We start from the raw sequence: 18,436 nt of genomic DNA on the forward strand, positions 1-18,436 counted from the left end.
CAGAGATCTAGTGCATGGTGGAATGAATATGATTAATATTACTTTTCTATAATGATGTAATGTGATATATATGCTTCAGTGGCAACCATATTACAATATATAAATGCATAAAATAACATGTTTTAAGTTTATGAATTTTATCATGTCAAATTTATCAAATATAAGTAGGTAAATAAGCAAATAAATAAAATAATGAAGTGAATACAAATGGACCCCATGCATTACGTCTAAATAGTGAAATGATGCTCTTATGTGGATCCTGAGAAACTTAACAGAAGACCATGGGGGAGGGGAAGGAAAAAAGAGAAGTTAGGGAGGGAGCCAAACCATAAGAGACTCTTAAAAACTGAGAATAAACTGAGGGTTGATGGGGGGTGGGAGCGAGGGGAAAGGAGGTGATGGGCATGGAGGAGGGCACCTGTTGGGATGAGCACTGGGTGTTGTATGGAAACCAATTTGACAATAAATTTCATATTAAAAAATAAAAACAAAATAAAAAATGAAACTAATATAAATAAATAAATAATGAAATGATATAAACCAAACTATTAAGTCAAATGTATCCGTCATAAAAAAATGCTTTAAAATGCAGCTTCAAAAACTCTTTCTTCTCAAATTGAAATTTTTTTTCAGATTTTTGTTCTTAAAAATTCAAACAATATAAAGTAACAAAACTTGTATAAAGAATTACATAAGGGGCTTCGAAGTAAGTAAAAAAAAAAAAAAAAAAAGAATTACATAAGGTACTTAGAGGAAGGTCACTGGAATCTTACCCCTTGGACATAGTAGCTGTTAAGTTTGGTAAACCCCTCCAACCTTTTAGAATTTGAGAGGCTTCTGGCTCATTCCTCTAGTTTAAGCCATTTCTTTACTGGCACTCATGAGAGTTTTATTTAAAAAATCTTTTTAATGTTTATTTTTGAGAGAGAGACAGAGACACAGAGACAAAGAGAGCACGAGCAGGGGAGGGGCAGAGAGAGAGGGAGACACAGAATCCAAAGCAGGCTCCGGGCTCTGAGCTGTCAGCACAGAGCCTGGCGTGGGGCTCGAACCCACAAACCATGAGATCATGACCTGAGCAGAAATCAGACGCTTGAACGACTGAGCTGCCCAGCCGCCCCATGGAAGTTTTATTTTAAATTATTTTTTTTCATATCACTATTTAAATGCTTTGTTTCATACATATTATACAGTTTTCCTGATCTTGATGGGGATATACATCTTCTGCTACAATTATTTCCACATCTATATTGTCTTGCCAAGAATAAAGGTCGCATTTCCAAGTTCATGTTTTTCACAGCCAATAGTGCCTAGCCAGCGTTCTTTAGACTTTTGTTTCGTAATAATCTGAATGAGTTTTCTACATCATATAATATCGTTTGAAATGCTTTTCGTATGCAGGTTAACCCAGGTCACATGTAAGGTTTGTTCTGGAAATACATATGGAATTTTGGTGGTACGGTGCAAGTGATTTTGGGGGGGATATTCTGCTAATTCATGATGCAGCTAGGGGAACATCTCTCCAAAGGGACATGGTAGGCCATCTCTTTAATCTGGTAGACCAGATTAAAAACTAGAGAAAAGAAAACTTCCCTGGTAGGAAATGAAAGTCTGAAAGGCAGGGATGGACAGAGCAATTGTAGAGAGGCATCACCTCTGACCTCATCTGCTCCCACACACTCCACCGGTGTGCCCCGGCTGGAAGAGTCTTCTCTCGAAGCTCGCCGGCCCCCTGGGACACACAGGTCACACAGGCACACCCAGGCATGCACACACACACACACACACACACACACACACACACCTCTCTTCAGCTCTGGCCCTCTCCTGATACCCACAAATCCCCCTCCAGGCAGGGAAAGAAACCCTTCTTCTGCACACTTAAAGCCTTTACTTTTTGCTGTCACGTCACAGGACCATAGACTACCGCTGCCAGGCGTTGAGGCTCTCATCCACTGGACCTGAATATCGCAAGGTCAGAGACTACGTCTGTCTTGTTCGCCATTTATACCTAATAAAATGGTAGCCCCATGAACCAAGCCGGGAGCTTGGAGTGCATCCTTGGCAATCAGCAATCCTCCCAGATTCCATTCGCTAGTCAGTTCCTGTCCACTCTTCCTTCCGAAGCCCTCTCTCGAGTCCATCCATTTCTTTCTATCCCTCTTGCTACTTCCCTAATTGTGACCGCCGTTTCTTTTGGCTCGGTTTCTGCAACAGCTTCCTACTGGTTTCTCTTCCTCCAGGCTTGCCAGTTTTATGATTTTTTTCCTTTATGTTTATTCATTTTTGAGAGAGAGACAGAGTGTGAGTGGGGGAGGGGCAGGGAAAGAGGGAGACGCAGAATCCGAAGCAGGCTCCGGGCTCTGAGCTGTCAGCACAGAGCCCGACGCGGGGCTCGCTCGAACCCACGAATGGTGAGATCGTGACCTGAGCAGATGTCAGACGCTTAACTGACTGAGCCCCCCGGGCGTCCCAAGGCTTGACACTTTTAAATTCATTCTCTATCCTGAAGCCGGAGATCTCATGCCACCCTTACCTTCCAGTCATCCCTTCATTCCCAACCACAATGATTTTCTTTGAGCTCCTTGAATGCCTGAGGCTTTCTCTCGGCTCTAGATTTTCTCACACTCGGAATAATTCCCTGGTCTCAAATGTCTTGGCCAAGAAACAGCTGGGGAGCTGACAAGTCTCAATATGGCTTATATGTCACCTTCGGATTGGCAGGAACACAGCATGCTTCTGTTTAGCGCCCAACAATTTATTTGCTTCAAGAAGTAATGAAAACCTCTCAGCATGGGAATCTCAGGAAGCAGATTAAATGACATAAATCTCTTCAATATGACCTCAAAGCAATGCTTTTAAATACAGGATATGATTGGGTTTCAGGATGAAGACTGCATAAACTGGCCTCCCAATAGCGTTTGAAAATGTATTTACACTAACTCCTGTCATATGCTTCCCTTTTCCTGGGGATCTCATCTCTGTGGCCAGAAGATGTAGTAAAAAGGATCCCAACCATTCATCTAACAAAATGGTTCACTCTCTGGTTAAAAAAAGAAAAAAAAAAAAAGAATCACCATTCCTAATGTTACCTAAAATAGGCATTTCAGAAAGAACTCAAACCTTCTGTGTCTGCAGTGTATTCTCGCGGGAGATTAACACTCGGGATGGACTTGTTCCCTGGGAGATCTTAAATCCTATCCCAGAAGAGTAGAACCATAACATAAGGTGAGCAGAGGCAAAAAAAAAAAAAAAAAAAAAAAAAGAAAAAATTTATTCCTGCCACCAGTAAATTCAGATTTATAAATCTGCACGGTCCCTGCGCACTGCCTGCGATTCAATCCTGTGACTTCACTGCTCGATTCATTCTGCCCCGGGGACTACTCTTCACCCTTCCTCCTTCTGCTAACCTGCTCCTGCTCCCTTCTCATCAGCCCATAACCTTGCTTCCCGGTTCACGGAGAAAACGCCAAAACGTGAGAAAAGGTCATTGTCTTCATCCTGTCTCCAGACCCACCAAGCTCCTCTCAGTGGTGCCCTTGTTGTGCTGCTGTCCTGTCCCCGAGGAAGAGCTGCCCCTGTCCCCTCCGTCTAAGAGTCCCCACCCACCCCTTTACATCCTTTCCGGATTTTGTTCCTACAGGTCCCCTTCCAGCGTCTTTCAGTCGCTTTCAGTTGCTTCCCTCTCAACAGGATGATTCCTATTAGACTGCAAACACGCAGTAGTATCTTCTCAACAACTCCATTTCCCTGAGCCCATTTATAGTGAAGGTCCCGGGCCCCTGCTGTCCGGGTGGGTCCTTTCCTCGTGTCTCTCCCCACCTCCACGGCAACCCCTTTTGTTCCACAGCAATAACTTCCCGTTCTCCCTTTACTCCACCTCACAGGACTTGCTTCACTGGCTTCGTGACTTCTTCTGCCTCCGCGGCTCTCCTTGTCAATCCCTCCAATATTTCTCCAAATGTCAAGGTGCCCCACGACTCAGTCTCACCCTTGATCTCCCCCCTTCTGTTCCCTTCCCTTCTCCCTTGGTTGTACTTTGCTTCCCCCTTCTCCGGCCACACTCACGCCCCAAGGCACGGTCCTAAAACCGTCCACACACTCGTGGTTTCCCAATCTCAGTCTCCAAGCCTTGTGCTTGAGCTCCAGCTTTCTTCATTTGCCCTCCCACGTGACCTCACCCGGATGTCCAATAAGCAGTTCACATGTCACCCGTCTGGATTCGACTCCTGATTATTTTTCCCCAAGACTTGCTCCTTCCCCGACTGTTCCCTGTCTCTGTCCTGTTCCCCTATGACTCAGGTCAAAACTCTCTCTTTCTTCCACACCTTGCTTCCGATCCATAATGAAATTCTACCGCCTGCGCTTTCAAATGAATCCCAGACCCAACCATTTTTCAACCCCAGCTGCTGTCACCAAACCCCATTCTCCTTCCGCTCTTGCTTGCCTACTGTCTGTTAACCTGATCCTTGGGGAAACATAATTCAAATTATCTTACTTGTCTACTCAAAACCACCAGGGGCTGCCCATCACTCCTTGAATAAAATCCAAAGCCTTGACCCTGGCCTTTCAGTTATTATGTAATCTTTCCTCTACTGGGCTCTCTGGCTTCATTTTCTGTCACTCTTTCCCCTGACTTGGGTCCAGCTCAGTGCCCTTTATCTATCTCCCAAGGATACTCTCATCTCCAGACTTCAGCAATGACTTTACTGTAGGCTGGAACACCACCCGACCCTCCATACTTGGTTCCCTCCGTCACTTAATTACTTTAGGTCCTTGTTCTGATATTCCACCTCCTCAATAAAAGTCTAACCACCTGTGGTAAGCAAAATACTAGACGCCCAAAGTGTCTATACCTTAAACCTCCCCCCCCCGCCCCCAAACCTGTGAATATTTTAGGTTGCCTGGCAAAGGGAATTAAGGCTGCAGATGGAATTAAGGTTGCTAGGGAGCTGAATTTGAGATAGATTATCCTGGATTATCCAGACCGATGTCATATAAAGGGTACTTGAGAGTGGAAGAGGGAAGCAGGAAAGGAGAACCAGAGACTTGAGAGCACAATGACTCAGCCTGACATTGCTGGTTTTGAAAACCGACGAGGGCTGTGAATCAAGGAACGTGGGCAGTCTCTGGAAACTGGAAATAGGTTCTGCCCGTAGACCGTCCTGCAGGAACACAGCCCTGCCAGCGCGTTGATTTGAGCCCAGTGGGATCTAGTTTCCACTTTGGCCTCCAAAACCATAAGATAATCAGTTTGTGTTGTTTGAAGCCACCAAGTGTATGGTAATTTGTTACAGCGGCACCAGGAAACTAATACCTGCCCAATCAAAAATACATACATGGGTGGGGACACACCGCTCTCTGTCACCTTGGCCTTACCTTTCTTTTTCTGTCACTGGCTGTGCACCATAAACCCCACCAGAGTAAGGCAGGCCTTGGGCTCTGTTCATGGCCACACTTCGACTCTTTAGACTGGTGTCTGCTTACGGAAAGCTACTAACCCTGTTCTAGTCACTGAAATTTGATTTTATTGCCTGCTAACATGAAGCTTCACTTTCGATTCCACTGTTGTCTGAAGATAATATTTTTAGAAGTAAAGGTGGGTTAAAATGAACCGCAGGGCACCTGGGTGGCTCACTTGGTTAACCATCCAACTTCAGCTCAGGTCACGATCTCACAGGCGGAGAGTTCAAGCCCCAGGTCAGGCTCTGAGCTGATTAGCTCAGAGCCTGGAGCCTGCTTCATTCCGTGTCTCCCTCTCTCTCCCTGCCCCTCGTCCACTTGGATGCAGGTACGCTCTCGCGTGCTCTCTCTCTCTCTCAAAAATAAATTAATATTAAAAAGTGAACTGAAATGTGCTTTGAGGGGGGAAAAGACGTTGATTTTACAGCACGTATCCCAAGAAGGCTGACTGAAAGGATGAAGGGCATTCGGTCTTCCCAGACAACATTTGTGGTAGAGAATGGAGTCCAGGCAGATCAGGTTAAGGACTGATTTTTGGTAGAAAGTTTTACTCAAATCCCTGCTGACAGAAACACCTTCATTTCCTTGCCATTTATGTGCTCTCTACCGGAAGTGTGAGGGTTGGGACTGCAGCCCCAAAGAGCTATGCCATTTCAGTGCCCCCCAAAAATATGTCCTACAAAATATGTCCATTAGGGATAGAAGAAAAATCAGTTTCAATCACAGTTTTCAAAGCCAACCTCTTTTACTACATTTCTTATCCTACCTGGTATTCTTCTACAGGTTGTAGATACAATTTTGCTAGGTGCGGATAAAAAAAAAAAAAAGCGTGAAGTAAGTTGGCATGGCCAACCTCCGGAGCATGCTTTGGCCTACCAAATGTGAGGAGAAGTGGTGAATGTCCATTCCGGGCAGAAGCTTTAACAAACAGTGTGCAACGCTCTACCTGCCTTTTATAGCTGGAGTGATCTTGAAAGCGCTCATCAATAAGGAACCTCCATTAGCCTGCATCCTTCGTAAGAACCTCCTTACCACCTTACATTAAACGTACAAGGGCGCCTGGGTGGCTCAGTCTCTTAAGCGTCCCGCTCTTGGTTTCGGCTCAGGTCACGACTTCACAGTTTCCTGAGTTTGAGTCCCGCACCCGGCTGTCCGCTTCCAGTGCGGAACCTGCTTGGGATTCTCTCTCCCCCTTTCTCTCTGCCCCTCCCCTACTCATGTTGTCTCTGTCTCTCTCAAAATAAATAAATAAACTTTAAAAAATAAACACACAGTGTGAGCAAGCGATGCACCTGGGTTGTCTGAAGCCAGAGATTTGGAGTCATTCGTTACTACAGTAATTCCTGGGTATGCTTTGGCCTAAGACACGTGAAGATCAATAGTGACCAACCAATAAACGTTCTACCTATGAATCCCGTGGGTTTCCTTAGTTCATGAATTCTCGGTGCCATTCCTAGGAGAACGTGCACGGACAGTCTCACAGAGGCTTCGATTTTACGTGTCAACTTGCCCAGCTCAGGGGGTGTCCAGATATTTGACCAAACGTTATTTCTGGATATGTCTGTGAGGGTGTTTCCACATGAAATTAGCATTTGAATTGGTAGGTTCTGTACAATGGTGCACCCACCATAGAAGGGTGCAGCCCCTTCTATGTGTCAGACCATCAAGTCCACGTTCCTGATGATTCAGGGACAACTTGAAAATGAAAACAGGCGATACAACTCCATCTTCTTATTTTTACACATATAAGGGTTACTGAACACATCCTTAGTCTTCAGTATTTGTAAATGGAAACACCCATAGGGGCGCCTGGGTGGCTCTGTCGGTTGGGTGTCCAACTCAGGTCGTGATCTCATGGTTCGTGAGCTCGAGTCCCTCATCAGGCTCTGTGCTGACAGCTCAGAGCCTGGAGCCTGCTTCTGCTTCTGGGTCTCCCTCTCTCTCTCTGACCCTCCCCCGTTCATGTTCTGTCTCTTTCTGTCTCAAAAATAAAAAAACGTTAAAAATTTTTTTTTAAATGTAAACACCGATAGAAATAGTACATTTTTAAACTACTCTACCATCTATACTCAATTTTCAAAATACTTCAGTGAACTCAACAATTTCACTTAGAAATTTTTGCGTGCTTAATTTTACTAGTTTTCCTGATCATAAATAAACACCTGTTCATAGTTTTGAAAATGAGGTAAAAATGCATTAAAAAAAGAAGAAGAAGGAAAAAAGGGGCACCTGGGTGGCTCAGTTGGTTAAGCATCCGGCTCTTGATTTCAGTGCAGGTCATGATCTTATGGTTCGTGAGATGGAGCCCTGTGGTGGGCTCTGTGCTAAGAGTATGGAGCCTGCTTGGGATTCTGTCTTTCTCTCCTTCCCTCCCTTACTCATGCTCTCCCTCTCTCTCAAAATAAATAAATAAACTTAAAAAAATTAAAAAAGAAGAAAAAACTTTGGTTTTAATCCCACTTTCCGAGGACAACCTCTCAACGTATACCCATTTTTCTTCTCTTCAACATGTCTAGATACAATTTTGAATTTTATGGTTTTCACCTGGCATTAAAACAAAACCATTTTCCCATATTAATACCGATTCTCAGTAGACTTCATGTTTTATGATTATAATACTTAATTGTATGATTATGCCACAATTTACTTGACCACCCAGATCGAGGATGTTTGAAGACATTATATTTTAGTGTTTGTACCTCCTTTCTCCTAAAAAACAATGGGCAGCAACTTCGCAATTAATGTCTAAAGTCTATTTCCCACTGGGAATGGTAGGAAGGGAGAAGCCAAAAGTACCAGAAAGTCATTACGGGGAGAGAAGGTGCTCTGGATGGTCAGGGACACCAGGGTGTGGGTCCAGGGTGAGTAGGGACATGGGTGTGTATGTAACACACGTTTGAGAGACACCCTGTGCTGTGCTGTATTGTGAATGGAGCCATAACCTGACCAGTGGGAGCGGGTTCACCCGGCTACACCTGGGGCCAGTGCTCTGCATGAAGGTGGGCTATGCGAGGTTCCTGCATAAACCTATTCCTGTAGCAATGGTGTGTGCCTTTCCAATCTCCACACATCCTGGAAACCTGGGCAGACAGATACAGAGGCTTCTGCAACATCATACACAAATCTGCGTCCTTATGTCAGATATCTAAGGTAAAGAATAAAACTGAACTAATATTCTTATGTATATGCCCGGCAGGGTACTTACGCGGACTGTGAAAACTACAGGAAATGTTTGAGGTGGGGTCTCCTTAGCCTAATGAAACCAGTGAGGGGTCCCATGCCTGACTTTCAATAAGGATAAGAAAATTACACAAGTATGATGCTTCACTGCAAAGATTTCTTCTTACTCAGCATGTTTTCATTGACAGTGCTCTTACCAAACATACTCTGAACATGTAATCCTTTAAATTGCTTTTAACGTTTATTTATTTTTTAGAGACAGAGAGAGACAGAGCACGAGCTGGGCAGGGGGAGAGACAGAGAGAGGGGGACACAGCAGGCTCCAGGCTCCGAGCTGTCAGCACAGAGCCCAACGTGGGGCTCAAACCCACAAACTGTGAGATCATGACCTGAGCCAGCATCACATACATGTTTAACTGACTGAGCCACCCAGGTGCCCCTGAATATGTAATCCTTTACTTAAAGAATACTAAAGAAGGTCCTACATGATGATCGGACCAATGGTCCCCCTTATTTGGAGGCAGTGGCCTAAGCTCTTCAACGATAATGTGTGTCCTTATACTGCCGGTTATTAGTTCCAATGGTCCAGGAACTTAAAGACCACATGCTCATAGCAATGGTCACAAAACCAAACTGCATCTCCACATCGAATATACAACTCTCTGGCATTCTCCATAAAGATTTTCTTTTTCGTTTCCAAACAGTCAGATCCACTCTTGGTAATGGATCATTCTCTGGGTTTTGACAAAAACACATCAGCCACGTACCCACTGCCACAATCAAGGCGTAGAAAGTTCCGCCGTGCGTCGACCCCCTACCCACCAAACTCGCTTGTTCTGCGCCTCCGGGGAGTCAACACCTCCTTTCCAACCCCAATGCCTGGCATTTTTACAAAGACTTGTTTTGTAATCTATGCCTTGTTTCTACGGAAAACAATTAAAAGGCGAGATGATCACTTTTACCAATGTTTATGGATCTAGAAAATTTGGCAGACCTTTGGGGCCATATACTAAATACCAACGGTTCAGCAACTGGACTCTGCAGAACTGAGATTCAGCTCTGTTTCTTCCAAACTGGTGTGGGAAGTGCCTGGCTCACGTCCAACAAAATAACACCAGTGTATTAGGTAGACTATATCTAGAGTAAATCACCTATTGGTGAATTGCGATTTTCTTACGTACCTTAACTACCCATAACAGAATTAAAATTATGTTTAATCTATTTTTGGATTTCATTATATAGGTGCACCTTGCTTGATGCCTTCAATGTGTTTTTGCTAAGGATATACTTAAACCGAATTTTGAAAATTAAATATTATTTTCTTTTTTTTTTTCAACATTTTTTATTTATTTTTGGGACAGAGAGAGACAGAGCATGAACGGGGGAGGGGCAGAGAGAGAGGGAGACACAGAATCGGAAACAGGCTCCAGGCTCCGAGCCATCAGCCCAGAGCCTGACGCGGGGCTCGAACTCATGGACCGCGAGATCGTGACCTGGCTGAAGTCGGACGCTTAACCGACTGCGCCACCCAGGCGCCCCTTAAATATTATTTTCTAAGTGAGTGCTTTTAGTGGGATCAATGATAAGTCTCCTATCTATCTTCCTCGAAAATCCCCATTTGTGTATCCCTTATTTGTGTAATCCCTATTGGCGTCAGTCAGGGCACATCTGATCTGAGCTTTTCTCAGAATATCGGCGACGCTCTTTATTCACACTTGCATAAGCTATGGGGCTCTCTATACACAACAGCTAAAGTCTGAAGGCACACATCTCATCCAGTCACCTTAAGGGTCCAGGTGCTTTTGTCTGCTTTCAGAATAATTTTAAGACAATTTCCTACCTTTCTCCCAGAACGCTGCAGCTGCTACACAGGCTATTCCTGCCAAAAGCCTGGAAGCCTGTTCCATCACGCAGACTTCTGGCTTCTTGAAAAGAATTTTGCAGATCAGGCAACAACAGGCACCTAGTGTTCATACGACTCAACTAGCCGTGGAGCAGATCTGTTTCCCATTTCTAGTTGGAGTTTCAAGGACTTCCTTTTTCTAATTGCTTCCTCGGTTGCTATGTGCTGTGGGGACCACGGCCTCCTGCCTTCTCGTATCAGGACTCGGGTGCGTTCTGTCGTCTGAGAGTCTGAGCCAATTGGGACAAGGGAAGGTGGTTGCATCTGTCAAGGGCCGTGTGTCAGGCATGGTAGCCATCACGAGCTGCTCCCAGAATAAGTAAACCATCCAGCAAAACCACCCTCAACGATTCCGTGGGATCCACACTGCATGTATATGTACATGTATGTTTCTGGTTAGCAAAACTTATACTAATTATGGCATGATTAATTCTTAATGGAGGTCACGTTGAAGCTGCCTCCTCCCCTTTTCCACTTGCAGTTGAACTTCCCAAAGCCCAGATTTCTGCCGTCCGTGAGTTCTGTCACATTGGTGTTATTTCCTCTGTCATTTACTTGTCATTTACTCCGTTTTTCTTCTCTTTGTTCCTGAACAAAACCTGATTTCTTTCTGAGGGAGCTGGGAAAAGCCAGACTTAAGCGACCAATATGTTTCCCAACCCCTCCCATGAGAGCGGGCACACCCAATATTATCAAAAAGCAACCCCTGTACCAGTCACAGTGCCAGATGCTTGAAGCTGCTTCTTATTGCGGGCTCACTTAACACAAAATAAAACAGACCCCCAACACAAAGGCTTCCTTCCGGTCCCCAAGCTAAAACACAACTCCCACGAAAAGTCGTACCATTTCAGAGCTTTGAGATAATCCTAGCCAAACCCCGTCTTCCATTTCAAGGTTTTGTTTTGTTGTTGTTGTTTAAACACAAAGATACTAGATAAAGGCCAGGCAAATTCTGGTACTTTTTCTCAGAGGATTCCGAGTCTCAGTGGCACCTCCCACCTCTTCCTGTTCCTTCTTTCGGTGGGTCCCTAATTGCCAGTGGTTCCCAGCTGCATTGCCTCCCCGTTATTCTTAGCGATACGATGACCCTGATGGGTAATTAGCTCATGCCATTATCTTTCTGCTCAAAATGTCTCACTTGTGTATTTAATTAGATATTTGCACACCGTGCCTGTGCTACTATTGTTGCAATTTGCCCATCATTCCAAAGATGAGGCTCCACTGACTCTATTTCACTCTTTCCCCTTTTGGGGGCAGGAAGGCTGAAACGTAGCAGCTTTATTTACCGCACACATGGGCTTAGAAACCGCCGGAAAGAGAACTAACGAACCTGGGAGTCGATTTAGAAAGGATGAAACACGAATTTGGCAGATGCGATGTTTTAAATTGTTTGAGGCACGGGGCACAGGTTAGGGAGTTTCTGAGGCAGAAGTGAAAGAGATCAATTTGGTGATGGGGGAATTTTAGTCCAGTGAAGTAAGAGGGAAAGACAGAAGGGAGATGAGAGAAGTGCTTTTCTGCAGCTCCTTGATTTTATACAGACCAGGAAAATTATCTACTCTTTGCACTTTGCCCCTCCCCCACTGCCATATGCTTCCCTAAGGTTTCCTTTCTCCGTACTTGAAAGGACCACAGATTTTAATAGTATTCATGCATTTGAAGTGTGAGGCTATTCCTGGCTTCCTGTTTTTGAATTTATGGTGAGGAGGAATTTTTAAAATCCAATAAGATATGGTAATATCCAGTCTTTATATGATGAGGTAAAAATAAAATAAACGATTATTTAATGAAAAAAAAATAATCACATGAACTAAATGGAAGTTGAAAAAAGAAAAAAGGCAGTTGACCTTACATAAACTGAAGTTCAAGATCACAACCAGATCCAGGGACTGAATTATAGGCCAGTCTCCTTCAACGACTAAGCTGAGTTTAGTTGGTTACCACTGTGAACACGAAATTGTAGACACCCCAGGGGCCTGCACATGTTGAAGCAATGTCATTAAAAGGTCAAATTCACTTAGAACACCTTGAATTCAGATGTAACAGTAAAAGCAGACCCAGAGCTAACACACAGGGGGAGTCAGGACTATCTTTTCAGAGGAATATTTGCAATATAATCTGTATTTCTGCCTGAGACATCACACTAGTTCGTGAACGGCAGCTTCAGCACTCAGAGCCACTACTATGTCAAGCAGAGGAATTTTCTTCCTCTGTTGGGAAAACCGTACATTGCCGTCAATGGGCAGAGAGTAAGACAGGAGGCAGGTGACTGGGGACAGTGAGGGGACACAGCCCGCTGTGGGGAGCTCTGGCAAACCAGGGGCATGTACGACCCATCATTCCTGTGGAGACAAAGACTCCTCTGACCTCCGCTTTCCGCAACCCCCGACGCAAACCGCTTTTCCCTTCCAGATCCTCTCTAGAAGATCATTTTAATCGCAATTTGTGAGGGTAACTGCGGGGCGAGGGAATGGAACGGGGCGGGGGGGGGGGGGAGCAAGCCATGTCTCAGCTCCACAGGATTGGACCCTGAATTTGCACCCTATCAGGACCAGGCTTCTCCCTTTCCTGGAAGGAAGGCAGGGTGAAGAGGCAGGCTCTATAGCAGGCAGACCTCTTTTCCAACCGTGCACCCACCGTTTACCACGGTGTGGCCTTGTGTGTATCTTTTTTTAACACGTTTGATGTCAATTTCCTTATTCATAAAACGCATGTTATGGATTAGAAATAAGTGGTATACAGTAGGTGATCAATACATGTAAAGCATGTGGGAACACTGACAGCCAGACGCCCGAGTCAGCAGCCCCTTTGTTTCTGCCTTTCATCCTTGCTTCCAAGATCACACTCTGCACAAAGAACAGAGGCTTGAACTGGAAATAGCTACACTGACTCCCGGCGCCCCTCCTCTGTTTCCCTGCTTTCCGGCAAATGGCAGCCACTGGCACTTCCGTCGTCTGGGGCACCTGGATAAGAAACCGGTAGAAATGAGGTGTCCTGTGCTTGCTAGCACCCACTCAGTAGCCAAGGTCAAGCCGGGCTGGGGTTCCCAGATTCCTTTTGCCCCACCGTTCCCAGGCCATTCCCAACAGCAACCAAGGTTCCTAGGCCCACAGTACCCCCTGATGGCTAACACGGGGAACTTTCTTTACTCAAAGGCTTTTCTCTCAGGGCGATTCGCCCAAGCTTTCACAGATCACTGCTTTGTTCATTCCATCACAGACCATTCATTTCTCACAAACGTGTGGTTGCCTAAGCTGTTTTTGTTCTTCACTTTTTGCTCAATGATTTCAGAAACGTCTATCTCCCTCCTTGCTTTTTACCCCTTATCTTACTCCTTTTATGAGTCCTCAAATCATTGCGGTTATGGTTGCTAAGTATAATTGTAGGATAAGGACATCTGTCTGTCAAAAAAAAAAAACACCCTAAGAAACCTCCATTCATTTAGAAGTAAACTACGACATAGCGGAGAACCACAAGCATTAATCTCTAAAGCCCTTTGAGATATCCAGAAGACTTCCTCAGAAGTTGCACAGAACATGCCATTCACCCCTGGCTCTTTCTCCAAGTAACACTGATCTTTGCTCGGCATCCTTACCATTTTTCTATTTACTTAATTGCTAAAATTATACTAGTTTGTCCCCTACTGTTTCATTGCAAACACAATTCGGCTCCAATAAGGGTTAAGTGCATTCCTGTGGGCTATTCTGGAAACCAAAGCACAGTCTTTCAGCATTAGTTCTCTATGGGAAAGTGAATTCAAATCTCCAAGCAGTTGCTTGAGGAGGAACTTTTGGAAAATCTACCTATTGTAATTCAACACTGGAAATTTGGGGCTGGGAGTGTTCAGTTTTTAAAAATTCATACTGATGTCTGTATTCTCTGGTTTTCATCTATTGAACCATGACATCTACTGGGATTAGCACTTAGAAAGGTATTCAGATGTGACTTATCCGGGCAGACATCGGTTCTTCTTTTATCAAAGGAAAAATATACTAACCAGATCCTGATTTGGTATGTTATGGGAATGTTCTAGAAGGTTACAAAATTCATGTCCATGACTATAGATTGCTTCTCGGTAAAAAGGCATTAACATATCTTAAAGTATAAATATTTATTCCCCTTAACTTAAATTCAAATAACACGAATGCTTTGTCTTTATTTATCAAGGCTTAAGTTTTAAAGACTTTGAAAAATACAAATGATTTTGATATGGATTATTAAAAATGCCATTAATTTGATGCTTAATTCTTCTGAATGAGGAAATTTATTCTCAAGCTGGAGGTCAGTAATCAGAAGCATCTAAAATCCCAATCAAACAACTAATTGTTTTATAATTACAAATTAACATCAAGTGGCTTAATTTTTCTTATTTCTAATAAATTTAAAAGTCAAAGCTTGTAAAAATTGGGATGAAATAACTGAGTTATGGTGACTGAGCTATTGTAACTATATATAGATACATATGAAAGACATAATTTGAAAATGCTTTTATAAAATATTTTCCTTATTTGGTCATAATTCAAGGTAAGCCTTGCATACAATTTTTTCTTTGAAATGATTTCCATATTGAAAGAATCGAAATTATTTTCTCTTTTAAAAAAATGCAAATCGGTTAAAAACAGGTAAATACCACCCATCCAGTTTCATTAAATGCTGTGAAGATGAATTTTCTACATACATTCTAAATGCACTCTAATGTAACAATAACGAAAAATGAGGTCATGAAATAGTTGTGTGGTATTTTATAGCAAAAGGTATTTTAAGTGGTTGATCATCCAAGAACATTATTTGAGTCCACATTTTTCTGAAGAGAGATATTTGGTTTGTGATAATGTATACCTTTTGAATTCATAGAGTTTTAGAGGTACAAATGAAAACATCCAGTGTTAATGCTTTTGAAAGCATTACGTTTAAATTATTTTCTCAGGACCCAAAGAGAAAACACCAGAGGAAACAGAACCAGCCTGAATTGTTTAAAATGTATTTGCCCTTTAATTAAATAAGAAACATCTGTCTAGGGATTTTGGAAATGAATGTAATCCATCCACACTCTGCCTGTACTAGTTTGCATCCAATGTCCAATATTTTGAAAGAAAATTCTTTCTTTCTGTAAAGAATTAAACAGCAACATGGAGCGATGTCTGGGTCTATAGCAGCTGAGTCTTGCCTCCGGAGTCTGGGCACTGGAAACGCTAAGGATCTGTCTTTTCCCAGATCTGTCCTTGGGAAGCAACCAAATTCTCTCCATAATCAAGATTAGGGTGGAACGCTTGTATGTCTTCAAAGCATCCGCTCACCCTGAAACTGCTCATCTTGGGGCAGTAAGGAAACAGAAGTTACTAGGACATATCCAAATACTCAAGGTCAAAATACCAAGGTTCCCTGTCTGGGGTTCACCGTTCATTTTCCTCCCCTTCACTCAGGCTCGAGTGGAGGGACCTGGACAGCCCACAACACCAACTCATCAGACGGGCCGCATGAGGAGAAACAAAGTGGGGGAGTTAACTCCAGGATGGCTCTGGTTCTTTGAAACGAGGACCCACGTTGAGAAGGACAAAGATCACTTACTGGTGTTGTCAAACGGGATCTGCTTGCACTGTGCAGACCCCTCGGCGGGCCAGGGACAGTAATAGACCGCTCCCCCTTCCACGATGTCTGGCTGGCTGGTGTTGGCTTTGGGCGCCCCCACCAAGACACTCGCTCTGCGAAAGGGTTGGAGAAAATCACTCCTTGGGAATCATGAGAGCGTGCGCGTCTGATGCAGTCTCCGTAGCCGCGTGCTCGCCGAGACTAGGGGCGGGGGCGGGGAATTGGGGGTAGAAACGTATCTCTGATGGAGCCCGACTGTCAAACTTGATTTCCCGTTGGAAACCTACGGGCGCCGGAAACCTGGTTTTGAAGAGGGTGCAAATAGTCCCAATTCTTCTCTAGGTGGAGCTGTGTATGCAGTGAGATGAGAGAAGGGGAAAAAATAGCAAAGGGCAGAGCCCAGCCGCTTGCAGCAGACCGCACTTGCGCCCAGACGCTTAATTGTTACAGGCTACGCATAAACAGACTTGGATCTGTTCGGTCCCGTTTTCCCCTTTGTACGAGGCTCGGGTCTTTGCTCGAGTCCTGGGAGCCACCCCCCTCCCCCCCGCCCCGGACTTGCGTGTTCTACACAAGTGGCACATTATTAATTTAAAGTGGCACATCATTAATTCAAAGTTCACAAGGCACATCTAGCATGGAAGGGGGGTGGACAAGTGGCGGGGAGCCCGAGGGGACCCCAAGTGCGCAGCGGGACGGAATCTCAGGAACCTCCCTCCATCGGGCTGTGGGCACAGGCGCGGGTCCCCCGGGGCAGAGGGCCAGGGACCCAACCTGTGGCCGGACTCGCCCCCCCTTTGCGCAAAACTCCCCGCGCGGGGCGACTTACGTGCGAGCTGCAGGTATGTGGAAGTCCACCGCGTAGCCGAAGTAGCTGCCCTCGGGGCCGCTGTACACGGTGAGCTTGTCCACGTCCAAGTTGAACGCCTGCGAGGCGGGGGTCCGCAGCACGCCCAGCGCGGCCGAGAGGCACCAGAGGGGCGCGAGCCACTGCGCCCGGCCGTCCCGGGGACCGCGGCGGGCCCGGGCAGACATCGCCCTCCGCCCCGGCGGATGCTCACCCGGGGAGCGGGAGCCCAGGAAGCCGGCGCTGCACCTTAGCGGGCGGCGACGGGCGGCGCTCCCCCGATGCTCGCGTCCCGGGTCGGTGCGCGCGGCGCGTCCGCGGTGACAGCCCCGGGCGCTCCGCCGCGCGTCCTCTGCGGTCTGCTCCCCGCCTGCTCCCCGGCCGGCTCGGGGGCTGGCCGACAGGGGATGCCGTCCCTCCTCTGGCAGCGGGCGGGGGGCCCGGCGCGCTCGCGGCGCCTCCTAGCGGCGGCTCCGCGGGCTGCGGGGGCCGGAGCGGGTGACTCCCGGCCGCCCGCGCCCCTGCTGGAGGCCGGCGCCAGGCGCCTGCTTCGGCCGCCCGGCTGTCCCCCCGCAGTCGCATCTCAAGGAAGCCCTGAATCTCGCACATACCAATTCGGGCCATTGCTTTGGAAGCTACGCGCCCCCCCCACCCCCCGCCCCGCCAACCACACGCGCATAGGACGAGAGTATGCTCCAGCTTCTCCCAAATGGAATAATGTGAAAGCCTCCCCCACCACCCCCCACCCCCCCCCCCCGCAGCGAGATAAAGCCAGGCGAGTCTCTGCACCGCCTCTGCAGCCTGATGACCCCTCAGGGTCCATGCGTGTTCATCTGTGGCTGAGGGTTTAAATCCAGCAATACTCTCCTCCACCTCCACCCTATCCCCCCCCCCCCCCCCCCCCCCCCGCCTGCGGAGGTTAGCTAGAAAACAAAACCTCGAGGCTTTATTTAGGTCTTAGGGCATGTAAATGACTTGGTACTAAATCTTCGGTGACCCGGTGTAATTGTGATCAAGAGTAACAAAGTCAGAAATGTTCGAATTTAAAATATACCCTGGGGTGGAGGAGGATAAAAGGTAATAGACTGGAAACTGCAGGAATTCAAACTTCAGTTCCAAAGCAGGGACATTATTGATCTCTTTCTGTGCCCTCGGTCTGGGGGAGGGAATGAAGAATGAGTAGGTGAAGAGGGAGAAGAGAGAAACGTGGTATAGACCCACACCACACACTCTTATGGGGAAGCAGGGCTAAGGCGCCAACAGAGCGATTAAGCGTTAACCTGGGTGGGGCTGGGGCTAGACAGCAAGGAGAGGTGAGCAGTTTCCAAAGAATTTGAAGGTGGTTTGGTGGCAGATGTAGACTTGGGCTGCAATTGGAATAGGAGGCTCGGATTTAGGCAGCGTGGGCTGAGACCTTGAGGAAAAGTGTTAGCAACACCAGGCTGGGAGGAAAC

The 18,436-nt window shown here is 46.0% G+C and overlaps 1 protein-coding gene across 1 annotated transcript in view; it reads right to left on the bottom strand.

Annotated features, from left to right (window-relative positions):
* ITGA8 (integrin subunit alpha 8) overlaps positions 1-17,264 on the bottom strand; it is a 188,410-nt gene extending 171,146 nt beyond the window's left edge. Inside the window, exons 1-2 of the mRNA XM_042944993.1 lie at positions 16,965-17,264; positions 16,115-16,248 (exon numbers count right to left, since the gene is read on the bottom strand). Of these exons, the coding sequence (XP_042800927.1) occupies positions 16,115-16,248; positions 16,965-17,170 (340 nt within the window). The 5' untranslated portion in view covers positions 17,171-17,264. The remainder of the gene's footprint in view (positions 1-16,114; positions 16,249-16,964) is intronic.
* Positions 17,265-18,436: the final 1,172 nt, after the last annotated feature.

This window comes from Panthera leo, chromosome B4, assembly GCF_018350215.1.
Source record: "Panthera leo isolate Ple1 chromosome B4, P.leo_Ple1_pat1.1, whole genome shotgun sequence".
Taxonomy (NCBI): Eukaryota; Metazoa; Chordata; class Mammalia; order Carnivora; family Felidae; genus Panthera; species Panthera leo.